Source organism: Carassius gibelio, chromosome B21, assembly GCF_023724105.1.
Source record: "Carassius gibelio isolate Cgi1373 ecotype wild population from Czech Republic chromosome B21, carGib1.2-hapl.c, whole genome shotgun sequence".
Lineage (NCBI taxonomy): Eukaryota > Metazoa > Chordata > Actinopteri > Cypriniformes > Cyprinidae > Carassius > Carassius gibelio.
The window spans coordinates 18975523-18997965 of NC_068416.1; the positions used below are offsets into that span (position 1 = coordinate 18975523).

The 22443-nt window shown below is 38.1% G+C and overlaps 1 protein-coding gene across 3 annotated transcripts in view; it reads right to left on the minus strand.

The window, feature by feature from the left end:
• LOC127986489 (RIMS-binding protein 2) overlaps positions 1-22443 on the minus strand; it is a 49922-nt gene that overhangs the window by 9874 nt on the left and 17605 nt on the right. For 2 of the 3 annotated variants that reach the window (XM_052588758.1, XM_052588757.1), the window contains exons 4-15: positions 20913-20996; positions 14989-15078; positions 13485-13607; positions 11610-11714; positions 9653-9703; positions 7737-7914; positions 6740-6867; positions 5840-5919; positions 5140-5249; positions 4055-4855; positions 2045-2196; positions 804-1646 (exon numbers count right to left, since the gene is read on the minus strand). In XM_052588758.1, the coding sequence (XP_052444718.1) occupies positions 804-1646; positions 2045-2196; positions 4055-4855; positions 5140-5249; positions 5840-5919; positions 6740-6867; positions 7737-7914; positions 9653-9703; positions 11610-11714; positions 13485-13607; positions 14989-15078; positions 20913-20996 (2745 nt within the window). Of the gene's footprint in view, positions 1-803; positions 1647-2044; positions 2197-4054; positions 4856-5139; positions 5250-5839; positions 5920-6739; positions 6868-7736; positions 7915-9143; positions 9163-9652; positions 9704-11609; positions 11715-13484; positions 13608-14988; positions 15079-20912; positions 20997-22443 lie in introns of those variants that run through there. The other variant, XM_052588759.1, reaches the window with a different exon arrangement.

The following is a 22443-nucleotide window of genomic DNA, read 5'->3' on the forward strand; positions in this document are numbered from 1 at the left end:
AAATAATCTATAAGTAAAATAAAGTATAAATAAAAAGTCAGCAAACTCTCACTTAAACACATTAGTTTAGTAGTTATTATGTTAAATTTAATTTGTTTTAGTATATAATAGTACATGAACAAGAACAACTGAACATTACAGAAACATTTAAACATGTATGATCAAATTAATAATTCTGTAAGTATATAATCTTAAATAATTTAAAAGGATAGTCCCCCCCCCCCCCCCCCAAAAAAAAAAAAGTAGAAGAAAATAAAATACTGTCATCATTTAATCATTCTCAAGGAGTTTCAAATGCATTAGACTTTGGTTAATCTTCCAGTTTTTAATGAAACCTGAGAGGTTTCTGTACCTCCATTCAAAGTCCAGGTAACCAAAACCTAAAATACTTAAAAAGATCTTAGAAGTTGTTGTAAAATGAATCCATGTATATTAAGTGATTTAAACTTGTAAAAAGATATGATTGCTTTATATGATGAATTTTCTTTTCTAAGGAAGACAATAAAAATTATATATATATATATATATATATATATATATATATATATATATATAATTAATTGTAATATTAAATATATATTTTGCGTAATCTATATAAAAAATCATTTTTATAGAAAATATAGAAAACAATAAAAAGAGGAATAAAAATAAGAAGAAATTATTTCTGATTTAATAATAAAAAAAAAGATTGATATTTGATATGGGTCAATTTGACTCCTGTAAGTTTCTTGAGTCATGCATTCTAGGGTTAAAGTTGGTTTGCAGCTACTTTACATAACATGCTTTTTGCTGACTTGACTCACCCGTCCACTCTCTGCAGCCACTCTTTGGGCTGCCTCTCGGGCAATAGCCTTGGCCACAGTGTCAGGAATGAGTGTACCCCTGGGCTGGGGGAGGATCCTTTGAGGTGACGGGGAGCGGCGGTTCGGGCAGGCCGGGGCATCCAGGGTGTGTCCATGTGGCAGGCCTGTGGGCATGCCTGATGGGGAGCAGCCAGGCTCCCATGGCTGAGGTGGGCCCCCTCCATGATGAAGCATTCCAGGCCCTGGCTCTTTGGTTTCCAGCTCTCTGGCACTTAGTGGTCTTTGGGATTGGGGAAGGGACAGTTGGGGAATGTGAGGCTGGGGCATCGGGATAGCTGGCTGGGGTTGAAGCATGGGGATGGTCGGCTGGGGTTGGGGCATGGCCATGGGCTGTTGGGGCTGAGGCATAGGCATGGATGTCTGAGGCTGGGGCATTGAGATGGTGGGCTGGGGTTGAGGGATGGGGTGTGGTGGAGAGGGCTGTGTGGGGTGGGGCATACGGTGAGGATGGACATGAGATGGGGGCTGGTTGGGGTGAACAGGAAGGGGTTGGAGATGGGTGGGTGGTTGTAGTCCAGGGTGAGGGGGAAGGGCCCGGATTTGGGGATGAGGAGCAATTGGCTGGGACTGCTGGGGTGGGAGAGGTGACTGTATGTGGTGAGAAGGAGGAAGGGTTTTCGGAAGAGGCACCAGCAGGTGGTTTGGAATGATGGCGACATGGGAGTCTTGAGATTCCCCTTGTGCTGATAAAGTCCTGACAATAACCTCACGGGCCTCCAAGCACTGGAGACGGTTCAGTTCTATTGCCACATAGTCTGCCAGTGGATACAACACCTCAGCAATCTGAAACAGGATTAGTATAAACATTATAATGACATTACATTTACAGTTATTAAGGAAAATTTTTGCAGACGAAATTTGGTCATTTGAATAGGAAACAATAGATAAGGGACCTTTTTTTGTGACTGCATGTGGTAACACCTTTATAATCAACATTCTCCTTATTAATCATCCAAATAACGTTACAAAAAGACTGTTAGTGTGAGAATCTTTCATCACCTAAAACCACCATAAACAATGAATTCAAGTGTTTAGAATCACCCAATTCCACCAACAGAGGGCATCAGTATCACTTTTGATAAAAAGAGGTCTTGATGACTCGTTTAGCCTTCATGCTGTCCAGAACTGTTCTGTCACATAAACATCACCAGATAAGACTGCTGATGCATGCAGATTCTTACCCTCTGACCCTTAGTGCACACTGCGTAGCCAATGACATTTGCACCATTGGAGGTTCCCATGGGTGTCATTGGAGGTGGCTTCCAACGAACTTGGAGGACACCGGGGGCTTGTCCACATTGGACCTGGACTTCTTGAGGAGGCAGAGGGGGTCCTGAGGAGGGACAGATAACCACCAGTTACAGTAACATACCTGACACTATAGACATGATGTTTTATAAAGGATTGTGTTCACTGCATTCATTCACTTGATCTCAAGTGTACAGTAATAAGGACATTTAAACAGCTTCACAGCTGAATAATGGTATAAGGGCAAGCATTACTTCCAAGTTCCTGAGCATTTCAGCCAATTAATTAATCCAATTAGCCTCACTAAACCCATTTCTGTTGCCTGTGACTATTTTAAGTGTTGTGCTAATCAGATCAAAAATAGCTGTTTTCTATCTTTTTTGCATCTGAAAAGAGATTGTGTGTGATATTATGGTTCAATATGTGTGTCAGCCTTAGTGGGTATAAGTACAGATTTTCGGATTAATTAAGATTTGAACAATTCTGACATCGATTCTTCTTATAATCCAAAAATACATTTTCAGTGGTTATGGGAAAATCTGATTATTCAGCATTTCCCATCACTGCATTCTGCTGAACTAACTCAACAGTACATTTAAGACCCTGCTCGCAAAGAAAACACAAAGAACGACTTTATTCAACCATTCTTCTCCTCCGCATCACAACACATACGAATAAAGCACCCTGTTCACACCATAGACTGTAAAAAAAGATGGATGGCACACCTTCACTCACTTCTATTGAAGAAAAGTGAAGCTGGCAGTGTCCCAATAGTGCGCGGCCATATTGTGCTGATTTGGGACCAGAGTCTGTGCAGTAGTGAGCGAATTGGAGCCGTGTCCCGCACACACTCTGATCGCAAATACAAGTCCCTGACACTTTTTAAATTAGCCTGACTGCTCCAATTTTTGTCTACTGATTGCCGTTTAAGAGGATTGTGTTAAAATGAGGTAAATACAACTTTAATCTCTTCCTGAAGATCCCCAAAAAAAGTAGGTTGGCGCACTAGTTGACTCAGAGAAGCTGTCAATCACAGCTGTCAATTATGATGTCACACTACCGTTTAAATAGCATCACTTTACTAACTAAAACCAAACTTGTTTTAAAAAACGAACACTTGAACTTACAAAATCTACATCAAACGACAAAAACCATCTTTGAAAACTTAAAAATTTCATTTTACACAGATGCGGTTATGACCTACACTGGGACCAGCCACCTGTGGGCGAACAAAATGCAATGGCTTCACTTTTGAGAACTAGTGTGGAACACTTTGGTTCATGCAGAAAGATACATCATCAGCACGTTCACATGCGCTATGCAGACAGATCGAGAATGGCAGGCAAACATCAACAACCTGACTTTCCTTCCTGGTATTGTAGTTCTATTACAAATGGTACTATACATTTTGCTCACTGGCGAATGACATATGATGTATTGTAGTAATGTTGTCTCTGGACGTCTCATCTGTGTGCATATACGTTCAGGGGGCGTAGCTTTGGACGGCAATTTGCACGGAGGGTGGGTTGTATGCTTTCAGTGTTATCTGGCTAATGTTGGCATTTTTCAATATGTCCTACTGCATCTTTAATTTGTGTTCCAAAGATGAGCGATCTTACGGGTTTGGAATGACATGAGAATTAATGACAGAATTTTCATTTCTGGGTCAACTATCCCTTTAAGTGAATCCGAAAAAGAAACAGTGTCATTTGATTCACAAACAAATTACTTATGAACCGTTTCTTTTACGTGAATTAAAAACACATAGCGTGACAATGTAGACAGACTCTTAAACAAATGACTGTTAGAAAAAAGTACTTTTCAGTTAATCAATCAAATACCGTGCATTAGTGTAGTTTGAGCTGGTTCAATAAATTAATAATTAAAAACATCATTAATTAATATTGGGGCAATATCTTAACAATTCTATGGTTGAATCTCACCTGCAGCTTGGGTGCAGAACTCCACCCCAGCCTCTCTCTTCTCTCTCTGTTCCAGAGGCATGTGCCAGGGCACCTGGTGAGGTTTGGCCAACACTTTTACTTTGTACACTGTGGCGGCCTTCAGGTTCACAAAACGCAGTTTGTAAGAGCACGGCTTAACCACAGCATGCTCCACACCATCTAAGTACACAACATGGCTGTAGTTACTATCACTAGGCAGCCACGAAAGTTCAGCAGAGTCACGTAAAATATCATCCATGCGCAGATGGGTGGGTGCCACCACAACATTGCGGCCCACCAGCACGGTGCAGCGCAACTCATCAGAGAGCCCCCTGTCCGTCACGCTCTGTACCGACACACGGTATGTGCAGGCAGCCAGGTCCAGCTTTTCGAGAAGCAGTTTGGTCCGGCCTCCAAATGGCACCGAGGAACGTACTTCTCCATCCACTAAGATATTGTAGCAGTTGATGTTGCCCCAGCCAAGGGGCACTAGAGGTGCTTCCCAGGCCACTATCACACTTCTTGCCAGCTGTTTGATCAGGTTTATCTTCCTGGGGTAAGGCACGATGTCATCACTCAGCTCCTCTCCATCCAGAGCGCCTGTCCCGTTGCTGCAGTGGCTGAGAGCGTCGCTGCTTAGGCTGTCCAGAGGAGCGCCTCCATCTATGGTTGCCAGGCTCAGACAGCTCTGCTCCAGCCTGCCCTGCTCCTCTCCACCCTCGATAGATGGCTTTTCCTTGTCCTGGACAAACTCCACAAAATTAGAGGGAACCAGGCCACGCTGGCCATCCAAGAGCTCTCCTGGAACAAACCGAAGTAGAAAGATCTCATAAGCTGCAGCAGATCACATTACATAAAATGTAACTGTGATCCATTTTGTAAGCATGTAATTTTAATACATGTTGCCAAGTGATGACTGAATTCACTGTTAGTCATCTATGTCAGTTATTTTTGTCCATTAGCAAACATGTTGTTGGGATTTTTTAGATGTTGGACAATTGGAGATTCAACTGGAGAGTTGTTTATGTAGCTTCTTAATTCATTCTCCAAATATAATTACACCTATCGTATCATAACTCAATTACCTTCATAAAATCCATCATCGTCCATGTTTCCATATACGTACAAATACTTCCCTGCCACAAGAGGGAGCTCTGCTTCTGGATGCTCATTAGGTCCATCGTAGGGATTATAACTGGCCAAAAGAGTGAGAGGGAAAGAAAACAAGGAACCAAGCAAAATAATCACACATACACACATTAATGCATACATATGTATATATATTATATAAGAGTTCACTACTGTTCAAATTGTTGGAGGCAGTAAAAATTTGTTTTAATGTTTTATACATTAAACATTAAATTCTCTTATGCTCACCAAGGCAGATTTAAAACAACGTTTTCTATTTTAATGCAATACAATAATTAATGTAATTTATTCCTGTGACGCCAAAGCTGAATTTTCAGTAGCCATTACCACATTACTTCAGTGTCATGTGATCCTTCAGAAATCATTCTAATATGCTGATAAATGCTCAAGTAACATTTCTTATACACAGTTGTGTCGTCTATATATTCAGGTGAAAAACAGGACTGTTTTTTCTTTTCAGGATTCTATGATATATAGACATTTTTATGTGAAATAGAAATGTTTTGTAACATATAAATATCTTTACTGTTACTTTGATTTTTTAAATAAATCCTGGCAGAATCAAAATATTTCAAATGAACAAACAAAAAACCTTATAATATATATCAAGTTGGATAAAAGAGGTAAGAAATATACCTGTATCGGGCAGTGCAGAGACGGACCTGGCCTGTGTATCTTGTCTTGGACCTCGGAGCTGGGCTCACCTCATTGTCCATCTATGGACAGAGGAAATCAGCTGACACACTTGATCCTGATCTTTTCCACACTGAACATCCTAACGTCAACGTACAGTGCCAGGGTTTGTGTGAGGATCATTACATAACATCCATTTTTTCCCGTCCTGCTCCCAGTGTGCACAGTGCATGCATGTGTTCATGGATGATTTGATTCATGTATGATTAGGTGCACAGAGCGGACATGATTATTACCTATTTGCATTGATGTCAATCTCTCACACAGGGAAAATAAAAGACTGAAGTGTGTAATTCCTTTGGTGGTAACAGCATCGCCAAACCAAACTGAACTGCAAAAACAGTGTTTTCAACTCGGCTTTGCCATTGTCAATGGTTGAGCCAACTGTACTGTGTTAAACTGGCTGAGCTGCTCAAACATCATTGTTGATAGCAGCGTTGAGTCATGATGTTTGTTTACACAATGCAATGTTTTTGCAAAATCAACATGCAAATGGTTTACAGTTGAGAGAGGAGAAATATTTTAACATCAAAACAATTACACACTTCACCTAATTATTAAATGAATTGTTTGACTCCATACTTTGGGCATCTAAACTCTTAGTGGAATACTGGATTGAGTTTTCACATAAACAACTGACTTTCTTTCCTAAAGCATCAGACAATCTTCAACATCCGATATGAGGTCATTTATGGATCTAATTATAGAGAGTGAGACCAATTATAAAAGCATGAAATGAGCACAATTTTTTTCTCTTGAGTAAAACACAGACAGATAAACAGACACTGTTATTTGCTCACGGCAACCGGTTAAATCACAGTGTAGCTGAGACGCATGACAAACCTCTGAGAGGGATGCTTGCATGGGGCTGCTGGATCGACTCTGGGTTTGGACGGTGGGCTTGTCTCTCTTGTGTTGCTGTACTATGAGCAGTTCTGAGACCAGTGGAGATCTGTCAGATCTCTCATCACCTGCAAGCATGAGTTATAATGGAAATCAATGACTTTGATCACTGAACAACAGGATGGATCTAAAGAAATGGATTGAAATAAGGCTGTGGGGAAAAAAATAACATTAGGCAAACGAGAAGGCAATTAAATGAAATATATTTATTTAAAATGAAAGGAATTAAACTGATGTGTTTAAATATATGATTTACTTAATTACGCATGCAGCAAGTAATAACATCTGTAATTAAATATTTATTTAATATTTACTAAACACATCACTAGAGGTTAATGTTTGGCACTGGCAGTATAAAACAATTCATCATTTGACAATTTCATCATTTAAAAAAATCCATAATAAATATTTCCCTTCCAACTGTTTTTCTAATAATAATGATAATAATAACGATTATTAGTTGTAGTAGTATTCTTTTAGTATTTAAGAATAGAGTGTTGCAGGGTTTTTTGGATGTTAATTTGTAAAGATTACCATCCATGATGCACAAAACATGTAAGTATCATAAACTTCTGTTGCTCACAACGCATTTTTTATATTTATTTATTTTTTTGTAGAGGAAATCAAAGTTGGACTACAAAAGTAATAACATCATCTTTGCAGCACTCTATTTACTAAAAATTATTATGCATTGTGAATGTTTCCCCTTTTATGGTACATTAATGTATGATTTAAATGCAATGTGTTGCATGAAACGCTAATAAGCCAAAAAAAAGAAAAAGGAAAAAAAAGCCATTTTTATTTAAATTAGGGGCACTTTAAGAAATGGCAGAAATTCTAAAAGGTGTTATAAAAACTGCTCACAATACTCTTAAAATGTCTGTGGTTCATGTGGGAGAGAATACACCCCCATCTGTTTGAAAAATGCTTTACTCACCTTTTTTTGCCTGGCGCTGCAGGCTGTTGTAACTGTTGCACAAGTTTTTCTCCTGTGAGTCAGTGTTGAGTGTATCCTCCGCGTCTGACCCCAGGTGATATTTCTCCAGCTCTTTCGACAAAATGTTGCACTGCTCACTCTGTGTCCGGCATTTCTGCTCTAAGTCATGAACCTTGACCTTTGGGAGTCAGGATAAGGAATATACAAGAAAGAAATACACAAACGATATATAAATAAAATAAAATCATTTATATCATACACAGGAATAAAAACACTGATGAAATACACTGAACTGTAGCAGTTCTCAAATGGTTTTGTCATAGGAACCACCAATATGCAAAATTATGCCCAACAATATATGAAATTATTAACATGATATGGCTGAAAAGAAAAACTGACAATCTTGTAAACGCATATATAGCAGCATAGTGATTATCAACCTAAAATACTGAGCAAACACAATATTGTAATTTGTAGCTGTAAAGTTTGATCAGATGCAGAGCCTGTAACAATAACAACATGTTATGGGAATTGTTTTTTCCTCTTTAAATAAACCTATTTATTCTGATATCCTAAGGGGCATACACGCAATCTACAGAATATTAAATCTTTAAACAATAATTATTGTAGCACACATCCCTAGTTTTAACTTGAGAACCTTGTTTTTAGAACACTGTGTCATGCATGAGACACTGTAGAAAAACACTTTTTAGTGACAAAGGCATTAGTGGTTTAAATAACCTCTGTGTGCGCGCGATTAAGTGTATTATCTAACCAGACCTTAATACTGATACAGTCACATAATTTCATCAGGTCCTAGTTTCACCCCAACAACAAAAGACCTGATGCAAAGAAGACCTGACCTGATGGAAACTTGATTTTATTTGTCAAACTCTTAACTCTTTAGCAGTAACAATTCACAGCCACAAAGATTGAGTGAAGCAGGAAAGATACTCAAAGGACACCTATGAATGCAATGATTTTAAAGGGACAGGTCACCCAAAAATGAAAATTCTATCATTATTTACTTATCCTCATAATGACTTACATTTCAATGTGTTCTTCCCACAAAGCCATAACTATGGTCTCAAAAATTTGAATGCATAGCAAAAATCACAATGACAAGTTTTATGATGCTTTTATAATGTTTTTGTGTCCTATTTAAAGCCAAAAAGCTTCAATTTACTCATATGGAAGAATATATTAATACATTCATCAAAAATATTCCTTTGGAAGAAAGTCAGATGGGTTTGGAATCAATTAGTCAATTATGACAAAAAGACATTAATTTCTGGGTGAATTATTATTTGAAAGTGCCAAGGCGCATGTTATTTGTGTGCTTCCCATGAGAAAAAAAAATGAAATGGAAGGTTACAAAAGAATCTCTGAATAAGTGAGTGTGTGTACCTGCATTTTGTCCATATTGCTGTTTAAACACAAAAGGGAAAAAAATATATATAAATCAGAATGGCAAGGGTCAGAGATGAAAAATATCACAAAACAAACAAATTATTCAACTATGGATAAAAGGATAAACTGAATGACAAAATCGCGAGGTATAATAAAAAGAATATTAAAGATGGGATAAGGCAAAATTTGTGAAGGTAATAAAAATAAGGAAACTGTTGAAGGACACCCCATAGGGGACATAAGTTCTCCTCGAAATTCACGCTGATAGTATGTGACAAGCAGAAGCTTCTCAGATTGGACTGACTGTCAGACACGGAGGTCTTTTATCAGACACGTAAGGAATCCAGACAGGTTGCATCGGACCCTTCTATGTTTATCAGATCATTTGGGTAGACAGCTTCTTTTGCACAAACGGCAGACTCTGCTGACCAAGCCAGGAGTGTAAATTAGGCTTTTCATAGTAGGATGCCATAGGACAGAAGGAAAGAAAGTAGATTATATTTTACCTCTAGCAGATGCACCACTTCTTCGTGCTCTTTTTCAGCTTCAACCTGAACCTGAAAATAAGAGATAGCATATTTAGCGTAGCTGTACAAATGCGATTCCATTCACTCAAACCCACTGAACCCAAATCTCAGAAAGTAACTGCAAAGTCAGCAGGACATTATAATTTCACATTGATTCTAAAATATTTGCCAAGATTTGGTTGGCAAAGCTACTTCGTCTCATTTCAGAAAGATTTATTGATCCCAGAGGGAAAATTCAGTATTTGAAGGGCAAATCTGTGAGTCACAGTTCACAGCAGTTACTCATAAGTGAGTCAAATTACAATGAAAAGTCTTTGTTTGTAGGCAAACTGGAAACTGAAAGATACAGACAGGCTTTGATTGCCATGTAAGTTGTATCAGCAAGTCATTTGTGCATATATGCCTGTGTTGTGTATGTTAGTGAGGTAAAAGCTCTCTCAAACCCCTCCCTAGGGACCTGCAATGATGCGGTGTCTGCTGTCGCCTCTAATTGCTTTGTTTGCCTGTCGCTGCTCCTTCCTGAAAGGCCGCAGACACAAAGAAAAGCAAACAGTTCTGCAGCCATGATCCTATTATGTGACTGCACTGATTTTATCCAGCCCTACCATGCCAGAATATCTATTTTGCTGCCATGTCAGAAGAATATTTCCTTATCCTTATGTCAACTTCTGTGGTAGGACTGAAAAAAAATGATGGTGTATCATGATCATTAGATATGACAATAATAAATAACAGATGAATAAGATGGCTCAAGGAACTGAACCGGTTCATGGTAGCGATCTGTGTTTTGAAAAGCAGTCATTTCGAACTCCTTTGTCTTGCTAAATCCAATTTCATAGCTAGAAGTTGAAATCTTTAAAGTTTCAAGATTTTTTATATCATAAACTAAAAATTAAGACTGAAATAATTGTTGACAAAAAAAAAAAAAAAATGAAACGAAACGAAAAGTCGTTTGATCTCATATGGCATTGTGTAAAAGGCCTGCAATAATGCAGTTTGACCAGTGTGGTGCTGCAGCGCAATGTTGCAATTCAGCACTCCAGACTGCAGTCTAATAGAAGAAGATGCGGTTATGAGCTGTGCATTGTGCAAATGAAGCCAAATCAGTAGTGTGGTTTTGTAGTTTTGCAGGTAGTTTAGAGGTAAAAACTACTTTGATATACACAAACAGTGGTTTAGCGAACATACTGACGGTGCTGAGAGCAGCATTAAAAATAATATGTAAATATGTGCTGCAAGCTTTTCTCTAAATAATGTTATTACTAAGATGCCAGCTGTGAGAAAATAGCAGTTAAGAAAGCATCTGATTATAGTACTGCAGATATTTGCACTTGGTCTGCAATCGGCACTCCTGTAAGTCACGTCAGGTTTATTTATATAACATTGTAGAAACTTAGTTTTTTCTTTAAAACAAAATCTTTTACATCAGGAACATGCATTTCTGAGGAGAAAAATACATCTGCAGTGTCACATTCCGTTAGAATTACAATCTGATCTTCTGCTATAAAGCAGCTCTATATTTAATATATAATAATAGGTAGAAAATATGTATAACTCAATGATAATAAATTACAAAAGCTGAATAATTGATCAACACCTACTGATTTATCTGTGAAATAATTTATTAGTCAATTAATCGTTCTAGTTGGATGAATCAGTTATCAAAATTATCATTTGTTGCAGCCCTACTAACAGTAAAAAAATAAAAATAATTCACCTGTCCACATAAATGACAGCTTGGTAGGATATTACATATACAAAATATTTGAAGTATTAAACATCTATACATAAAAGGTATCTGAAAAATAGCAAGCTAGTTTTAACCTTCAAAAGATACAATCTGTTAAATAAATAAATAAAAATCAACCATGGGACATACAGTGACTGTAGTTCATATGTGTGTTCAGGCAAGTTTGAGGTTCACTAAGGTTCTTACCTTCTGTAGAAGATTGATCTCCTGCTGTCTGGAGCTGAGGAAAGCCAAGGCCTTCTCATGCTCTGCCTCCAGTTGCTGCCGCCGATCTGCAGCCTCTCGCATATGCTGAAGAAAAGAAAAACAGAAAGAGAGAAAAAAAAGGCAATTAGAATTAGGACATGTGAAAAAACATTTGTAGAAACTCCTGCTTCCTTAGAGGTACATTGTAAAACAAACCATTGATCACTGTTCTAATCTGCTGTTTTCAGGCTGTGGACCAAGATCTGGGAAAAAGCATCATGAATAACCACACAGGGGCTTTAACAGACACATTAAGTGCAATAGTGACAGTGAGAGATGACACCAACAGCCACTGATGGAGCAGCACTTGGTAAATACAACATGTTCTGTGAAAATACAGAAAACCGAGAAGGCTACAATAAAAGCTGATGAATATAAAGCAATAAACAATGGCTAATGGACTGTTTGGATTCGGTTTCCTTCTCCTTTATTCAAGATGCAGTTAAACTGGACAGGAGTAGGACTGAAGCATATCAGATGTTGTGAGGCTTAAAAGCTTAAGATTATAAGGTCTTAGATCCATCTTTCCCCCCTCATTTCTCTCAATGTTCTTATCTCCATCCTCTTCAAGGGAGTTAAAGCCTCTTTTCTTTCCTTTGATGACACCTCACACACTCACATGTCTATACACTCAATCCTTTGCAAATGCATTCAAATAAGAGCAGTTGAAGAGCTTCAGAGGACAGGAACAACTCATTTTGTATTTTGTATTTATGTATTTACTAATGAATATATTTTTAAGAAATATGCAAATTAACATAAAATTAATTAGCAGCATAATAGCAAAAGAAATCATACACTACATAGCTACATCAATTTAAATGTATGTCATTTCAAACCATGTTTTTCTTCTTTAAACATAACAGATATAATTGAATTGAATAATGTTTCTTTACAGACAGCTGTCTCACGTTATTTTGGACTCCACTTTCTTTAACTGCATGGGGGGAAATACTAATAAAAAACACTGGGGTATTTTATCAAAACATTATCTTCTTTCTGGTTCCATTAAAAAGGCCATGGATTGACATGAGGGTCAGTATGACAGATGACAGAATTAATTTTTGGTGAACTATCCCTTTAAGAATTTTGAGATTTAAATAGATGGAAAGTTCAAACAAACAGTACAGACGGAAATTCAAAAGCTCTATTTTTCCTTTAAAAAATCATTTATTTCAGTCCAGCTGCTGCAACACTACCTGGAATGATTATGCATTTCTGAGGAGCAAAAATACATCTTTAAACAACATCAAAAAGAATCCAGATATTTTACAGAAAGCCTTGTTTCCTCCTAAGCTTCTTTCTCCCATCTCATCTCTTCTGTAATCATTTATCACACAGTCAACATTAAGAAAGGTAGGATAAATAAATACATATGTTTCATTTCAATTTCATTTCATTTCTGGTTATAAGAGCTTTCTTCCTCTCGAGTCACATGACACAAGCAGTCAATAAAGAGACAAGTGCAGAAACACTTTTCACTGAACAATGAATCCGCAACATGACGCTGACGGAAACAAGTCAGATAAATGAAACATCATTATCTCAGCTGGTATCAGTTTTTCCTTTAAAAGCAAGACCCTACTATTAGGAAATATGATCCTAAACAATACAGATTGCTTATTAGATACTAGAAAAGCTGTCATAGAGGTAAAAAGGAGTCTAATGATATAATAAACAGTCAGTATTTTTCAAGGACGTCTCTGTCCTCAAAACTCTTTCTAAATGATTGGCATTCTTAAGATTAAAGTTTGAGAAGCATACAGTATATGCAAAATGTATTGAAAGCTGGTTGGATTTGAGTGGTGATCTTACCTTAAGGACCTGTTCAAGGTTCTCCAGTTTGTCTTGGAGCTGAGCCTTCTCCTGCCTGGCAGCGTCTCTCTCTTGACTCACACAAACAAAAGCCTTCCTGAGCTGATCATAATCAGACTTTACCTACAGAGTAAAAGAGTTGGAAACAAAATGAGTACATAAACTGTCCTAACTCACAAAAATCCAGCTGAATTTATACAACTGTCACTCAAACAATGAAAAGCAGAGTTAATAGAGGAACCTTGGCCAGACTTCAGATGTTGGACATTTAATTATGACTACAACAAAAGGAAGAAAATAGCTGACTCTGCAACAGTGCTTAAATGTGTTTTACAATGGACCTTGAGAGCGGAGTGTGGGTCTAAGCAGAATATTTTTTGAAACAGAATTAGTCATATTGATGGATTATTTCAGTAGTTATTTTTCACTCTCATAAAAGGTGCAGTGATTCTCTCTAAGGCTTGAAACATAACTCTGCGGCACAGTAGGCTATATAATAAAATCCAGGTGATTTGTATCTAAGGCAACAGCACTAAAAATAAAGATTCAGTGTTCAAAAATATGTTTTACTTTTACATTGACTCACGATGCTGGCAGAGCTCAGAGAACTCTGATGAGTGCAGAAGAAGAGGGTAAACTCAGGACACAGTCAAACATGAATCCATCCACCAATCAACATTTACCACTCAATATATCACACACTTGTGGCGGCATCATTCTGGCACACGCCCGTACTCTTATTTATTAGCACACATTTCATCCGCTCAGGCTGAGAGAAACGGGGATGTTGATTCGCATCTCATATCGATCTAGGATTGGTATATGAGATTGTGTCTGGTGCCAAAGCGTGTGACAAACTGACCCGTCCCACTTGGGGTTATTTACCTACTCTCCTCATGCTTGTTAGCGCCGCTGAATGCTGGGAAATGAGCCTTTGATCATTGAGGGAATGGGAATGGGAGCGGGCAGCGCTACCTGATTAAACAGAAGACATTTTATCTCAGACACTTGTCTGGGGTTGTGACAGATGGCCCTTTTTGCTGTTAGCGGAGAAGAGCAGCCTGCAGATTATTCGGAAAGGGACCGCCAAACCTTTCCATGAAATGTGCCATGTGCCATGAAATGCCACACTCAGCTGTCCTGTGTTAGAATAATATCCACTTCTTTGCAGATTCTCTACTCACATTTACTCACTACTCACCCTATTTGGGTGTCACTTTCACTTTATGATCATCTCTATTGCGCATTTGGGCATGCTTGTCACATCACAGAGGCTGATTTCAAACCATAATAAATGCATACAGGCAAAGCCCTTTACAGTTTCATTGAACAAGATCTGGTCAAAACAAACAAGGAGGATATATTGACCAGAAAGGGATGCGATAAGATCAATACTGCCGATGAGAAGCAGAGAAGAACCCTTTGGGCACATCCTAAAAGAGCCATGTAATGAGCAGCCACTGATCTGGCTCAGTTGGCATGTGATGCTGACCATCTCTCTTACCTTCTCATACTGTGTGGCCTTCAGGGTGTGACTAAGCAGCTCACGATTGAGCCGTTTTCTCTCCAGCAAAGCATCCTGAAGCTCATTCTTCTGTCAAGAGGAAAAAGAAAAAAGGAGTCAGCTCAATGTCATCTATCTATCTATCGACAGTATCAATGAGAAGTGCAACTGCAGATAAATACTATTTAAGACCAAGTCATCAAGCCGTATCATCCAACGATAAATATATGAATCTCCTTGTGAACAACAGGGTACATATATGTGACTGATTAGAGAATTCACAAACCCATGGGCGATGAAAACACAAATATCTTTAGCCTACAGAGAATGGTTGCTCATTTAGTCATTCATCACTGGCTGTGTTTAAAGAGCCACCCAAATCTCAAAACCTCTAGCACAGCATGTATGAAAAATTAATCAATACTTCATGGAGAATGGCACTATGCAGCAATTACCACAGACCAGGATTCAATTTGTTGGTAGATTACCTTTTTAATTGGATTGAGGCCATTTACGCTTCTTTTCTGAAGTGTATAATTCTTTTCGCCACAAGCATCACTAAATGAAACTGCAAAAATAATGAATGTTTCAAACAGGTTTCCCAAACACTCCCCTCTCTGCCATTGGTCGGATACTTAAACAGAGCGCCGCCCCACACTCACACCATTAAGCCAATGTTTCAATGTTGGCTGGTTCCAAAAACATCTAAATGTTTGGAAAGCTACAGAGGAGCTGAATTTTTTGTTTATGTGGGAGTCAACCAACAAATAACTTACTTGCAGATGTCCCTTCATATTAAAAATTCTGTAATTAATTACTCACCCTCATGTCATTTTAAACCCGTAAGACCTTTGTTTATCTTCAGAACATAAATTGAGATATTTATGATGAAATCCGAAAGCTAGACAGCAATACAACTGAAACGTCCCAGAAAGGGAGTAAAATAGTCCATATGACATCAGTGGTAGAAAAAACTTAAAGACATGGCAACAGACAATGAGAAAGGCAATGAAAATCAACTCACTTCTGAGCAGACAAATTGTATTTCACTGCACTATATCTACCCATAAATGCACGAGAGGAAGGTCAGAAAGTCATTTCAAACCCCCTTATTTGATTGTTCAACACAGCCGTCTATCTCATGAAGCTTTCTCACTGACTCAGCATCCTGTCCCATCCTGACAGGCTCACATGCCACAGTATATCAGGTGGCAGGTTTGCTCAACAGCAACTAGAGAAGCATTTGAACTTTCTTGTCAGAAGCCCTGTCTGTCAACCACAGCGTAACCCCGGACAAGACAGCTACTGCACACGAGGGCCACGCACACTCCGCTGCCTACAAACGGTGACCACCGCAGACCTCCCACGGGATCACGTGTAGCATATCCGCATATACTGTACATTTGGGAACATTTCAGCCATCATGTTCTATTACCTCATATGAAAGGACAGTCTTTAACCTCTGCTCAAGGGAACTTTAAGAGGCCACTGAACTGGCTGCGCATTGAAACCAGGAGTAAAAAATATGCAGTTCGCTGCGCAGTCACGGCTGATTAAACGCAGCTTTAATGTGGTAAATATTAGACTACCATGGGATTATCAACTGAAACTCTCACAGGGATGTAAGTTAAAGCAGCGGCACGTATCATACCCAGGAATCCTGCTTCGGATTTCCATATGGATGGATCAAGAAGCAAAACGGCGAAAGAAGGAGGCGGTCTTGGGAAGAGAGAGAGTGAAAGCGTGCCACAAGAATGGACTAATTCGAGCAGACACGACTGCCTGATCCCCACCCTCCAGTTTGGCCCCTGGTTCTGCAGCTGCTCAGAAAAGCTTTACTCATCCTTCCACAACATTCACTGAGATGAGGCTCTTTACATGGCCAACCACTGCAGCATTGTGGATGCATATAGGGTGCGTGGGTGTTGTTATACAACCACAGACATATAACAGGAGAAACAGAGCTCTGGGATACGGTAAATCTGCTGGTCAAGTTGAATTGTGAAGAGATTCTCAATACATTTCACTTATGTTAAACCAAATGAACTGAGCACATTTTTTTTTGTTAAATCCAGACAATGTTTTGATCACGTTTGCCAAAAAAAAGAGACACGTTACTGTATGTAGAAGTCAATATTTAAAATATAGTGTAAAATATTATATTAACATAGACCTATAATTATATATAAATAAAACAAATATTCTAATTTATAATTATAACATTTATGTTTTTAAATTAAATAAATACATGACTTTTAAATGCTTGTAAATAGCCTTGCAGTATTTTTTTTATTTTCTAACAATAAACATTAAAAAATATAATATAATGGATATAATGTATAATTATTTATCTATAAATGAAACAAAAAATACATTTGTTTAATAAACTGAAAATAAGAGATAAGACATGGAGAAAATGAAATGAGATTGTTTACTTGTCATGCTAGGTTAATTTTTATTTTAGATACTCTTTATCAAACATATTTCACTGATTTACATCAAATTCAAACTGCAACATTTGGAAAAGCAAGTGAAGGACGTGGAAGAGAGGAAAGTGAAAAACCGCATAAGCATACAAAAATGTAAAATATGAGAATAAAATATCTGAGAGCACAAAAACTGAGAAATATAAACAGGGAAAACATGATTTTGTGTGAAAGTCGAACAGTTTTGTATTAATATTTCAGTTTTATGCAATGTGATTTTAAATGTGTTTAAAGTTTGATTCATACTTTTATGCGTTACTAATTTTTTTATTTAAGCTTATTATTTTTCTAGTCATGACCATTGTTTGCTATTCTGAAAACTTTGCTTTTATTTTTAAATTCTGTGCAATATATTTTACTTGCATTTTTACATTTAGTTTTCACGCTAATTTTTGTATCCTTGACTGCAATATTTTTGGCAGAAAATTGATCCCATAAAATACTTTGGGTTTTGTGCCTCTAATGCTTTAGACAATGTCATGAGACTAAAAGTGCTGAATAAATAACCAAAATAGTTTTTGATAGAGCACAGAATGCCAAGTTCTATCCAACTATCCATACATCCATTGCTGTACCGAGGTAATGGCACTGGCGCACTGAGTACTACACTCAATCTTACTAAAACAGGTTTGCTCTGTGCACGTTTGTGTAGACAATACATTCAGTTCTTAAACATGCAGCTTACAGTGGCAGATCTGTCAATCTTAGGTGACATCTTCAGTCTGTACCTGTAACAAACAGAAATCTTTGCCTCTGATCCTGCTGTGAAAGCTCAGGGCTCCTCTCCCGCTGAGAGCAGGTGGTTGCCATGACAGCTACAGGAGGTCGGGAGGGAGGCCACATCCTCCCTTATACTGTCAGTGCACTAATGTATGTACCGCTATAAGCAAATAAGGCACTTCAGTTGTTTGTCACGCAATGATGAAAAAAATGCTCATTAGACAGATTTGATCCAAATAGACAGCTGTTTGTTATTTAGAGCAACCATCTCTGTGACCTCTTGACATGGCATCTCTACAAGATTCAAAGCACGTTTCTCATGAAACACGCTAATTAACGCCCCCCAGCTCATAAAAATTATTAGAGTAAATTAACTGTTGGGCCAGCGGTGCTACTTTAATTGGAACACAAGGTTTTTTTAAATTAACATCGTTGACATAAAAGGATAAAGATGGTTCTCAGGGAATCTTGAAAGCACATTTGAGCATTTGCCACCAAGGAGCGTGTACTTTCAGATCAGACGTGCTATTCCTGTGCTTTCCCATTAAACACCCACAGGATCTCCACTAATGAGGTGGTGTGTGGTAGCTTCATTCATAAAAACAATAGGGAGATGTTGGGTATCTTACGTGACCTTTACGCATGTGAGACCCTATATTTAAAATGTAGCTCTCGTGTAGTCCAAAGGCTTTAAAATCTGCAGAAGATTATTGTCCAAATCCTTCACTTTAAATATATCAATATGCAAACCTTGATAGAAAAATCTATTCAAATGATTAATAATTAAATACTTATGTCAATGCCTTGATCCTTCACATAAGCCAAATCCTTCTAAAACTCATTCTGCAACGCCAACTGATTTGCAGGCTGGTTTCCGCTGAGGTCGTGGCACGCGTGACCATATAGCTAATTTGCGATGGATCATTGAAAAATGCAATGAATTTCAAAAAGGATGTCTTACTGACTCCAGTAAGGCTTTTGATTGTGTTGAACATGATAAGCTATGGACGGTACTTAAAAAATTGGGAATATCACCTCATCTGACCCAGGTGATAAGATTATACAGATCAAGAAGCTGTTGTTCGAGTGCAGTATGATGACAAAGAATGGTTCAGAATTAAAAGGGGTGTATTCTCCATCTTCTACTCACCATTTTCCTCTTTCAGAATAATTTAAAACGATTCAGTTCGATTTGGTGAACTGAATGAATCGTTCGCGAACCGGATATCACAAACTGCTTTGATTTGAACTCTCTCTCACAACAGACATGGAAGAGAAGACAATGCTGAATAAAGTCGTCGTTTTTGCTATTTTTGGACCAAAATGTATTTTTGATGCTTCAAAAAACTCCAACGGACCCTCTGATGTCACATGGACTACTTTGATGATGTTTTTCTTATCTTTCTGGACATGGAGAGTATACCGTACACACAGCTTCAATGGAGGGACTGAGAGCTCTCGGACTAAATCTAAAATATCTTAAACTGTGTTTCGAAGATAAAAGGAGGTCTTACATGTTTGGAACAGCATAAGGGTGAGTTATTAATGACATAATTTTCATTTTTGGGCGAACTAACCCTTTAAGCGTTGAATATCATTAGGACGTAATGCAATGCTAAGCATGCAATTAATCTGTAAGAGTAAACACATCAATCTTACAATCAAATGTAGACTAGTCCAGGCAATTGCATTTTTTATATCATTATACTGTGCGTATGTGAGCGCTGAACTGTGAAAAAAAAACAATCGAAGAAGGATAGACGCCTTTGAGTTATGGTGCTGGAGAAGGCTCTTGAGGATACCATGGACAGCAAGAGTTTCCAATAGAGATGTCCTGAAATGTATACAACCAGAGATGTCACTTGAAGGCAAAATTACAAAACTGCATCTTACCTTTTTCAGCCACGTTATGAGAACAGCTTCACTAGAACATGTAATGATGCTTGGCATAGTTTGCAGAAAAAGGAAAAGAGGCCGCCAAAAACACAATGGCTTGATATCATTAGAAGCGACACAGAGTTAGGCATTGAACAGCTGAAAAAGAAAGTAGAAGATCGGAAAGCATGGCGAGTATTCGCCAAGGATCGCCAAGATTCGGATATGACTGAATGGCTAATCATCATCATCATCATGTCAATTTCAATTTACAGAAGTACTTTGACAGTTGAGGGTTATGCTTTAAATCTGAATATTGGGGTTAGGGATAAAAAATTATAAAATTTAAATAAAATAAAAAAAAACTTTGTGATTGTTTAGCAGTATTTTTTTATAATTATTTATTAAATTATTTTAAAACAATAAAAAAAAGCAAAGAAAATACACAAAACTAAAATAATTGTATTTTGAATGTTTAGCAGTAGTACTTTTTAAATAAAAGCAAAATAAAAATGAAAAATAAAATACAACAAAATTGTTCCCTTTGACACCCCAGTGGCATGTTAATAAAAGACTGGAGTGCTCAGGAAACTTGTCTGAAACAAGTTTGAAGAGAGAATGACTAGCAAAGACAAAGGTCTCTTGAGCAACAAGTTTGGCTGTTGAGAGCATTGAAAGCTTTTGCAAATGGAAGGACATGTATTTCTGAAAAAATACCCAGGAGAACAGCTTTCAATCTTTAAAGTGTACAGACCAGTGTATCAGTTGTGGTTTACACTTTATGGAGTGCACCAGAAGATCACAAATGACTTTCTGACATTATCAGCCATGACTTGTACTCACCAAAGTCTTACATTCTAATGCCTTATTCTTCACTTCTCTCTCAAGGATCTGACACCTTTTCCTCCGCTCGTTGACCTCTGACTCCTACAGTGATGAAAAACAAAAAATAAAGAACATGAATGATTTAACTGATAAGATTTAAAATACACATCTTATAACAGAATACATGGAAGATATAGTGATTTTTATCATTTAGCTAAAAGGACTGCATTGAAGCAGATTCCAGATACTATAAAAGGACCTCAACCAAGGACAATCCCATATTTACTCAAATGCAACAACAACCTGACACAAATGAAAAGATAAGGATAGATGCATGCACTATATACAGTATATACAGTATTATTATGCGATTGGTGCACAAATTACAATTCAGTTATATATGTGACGTCAACAGTCCATTACATTCTTTATAATGGACATTTACAGAGTTCCTGAACGTCTAGGAATGGTCTGAATCATTTAATGCAATAGATAGACGAGCTTTCCTGATTCTCAGCAGATTCTGTTCAGGACTGACAGCGTCTTGGGCCAATCCCAGTACAGTACAGTGTTTTAAAGCACTTATGCGTAGCATTAGGGCTCTTCAGGCAGGGGCAGAGAAGAAACAGCTGGGAGCTTAAACCTAGTGGTGTGGAAGTAACAACCGGTTCATCTGTGTCAACATGTTACACGGCTGAGCTTTCCTAAACCGAGGGCTTTTTCACCCAAACCAGCCTCATCACACCAAGACAGCACCTCCAATTTAATGAGAAGAACGGGAAAATGCAGATCATTTTTCTGAGCTATTAACACTGTACGGTAAATACTCGCACTGCCTGACTGGCAAAGTGACAGTATCATTCCTGGCAAGTCAAAGCGGTATGCATTGCGTGCTCATGTTCGCTTTACAGTGGGGGAGGGGACTTTGGGGTTGCTATAGAAACCTACTCATCCAGGTAGTATGTTAACCATGAGAATGAGCAGCCTATTTGGCAGTTTGGCACTCATTCAAAATTCATTGTTAAACTAAACTCGCAGGGTACGGCAAACTCCCTCCACTTGGAAAACGGTCCAAGAGTGTGAAAATACAAGATGGTTCATGTGTAACTGTACACCCTGAAAGGAATCACCATGACGTGGTACATTTCAACAGGGAGGAAGCACATCTCTACGTGAAGGAAATCTCAGGTTTCGTCTGCCCTATAATTATAAGATACCATTATGACTCCATTAACCATGTTATTAATTTCTATACGTCTGTCTTATGCGAAATGGGGGCAGAGATGCCTCGGAGGGGGTCCGTGTTTGCGAAAGGGTTTCTCGGGAAGCGTATGATTATACAGGACTCTCTCCTACACGTTTTGAGAGATAATCTCTGGAGTGGGGGACTAAAGGGACACTGCCTGGGAATTCAAAATAGACATGTGTCGTGTGCTCGCCTCCTCTTTGACTCATAGCATCATAAATGATACTAGTTCTCATTCATCACAGTGAAGACGAGAGGGTAAGTAGTATGAAATGAGGAAAGGGACAGACAACAGGTTAAAGG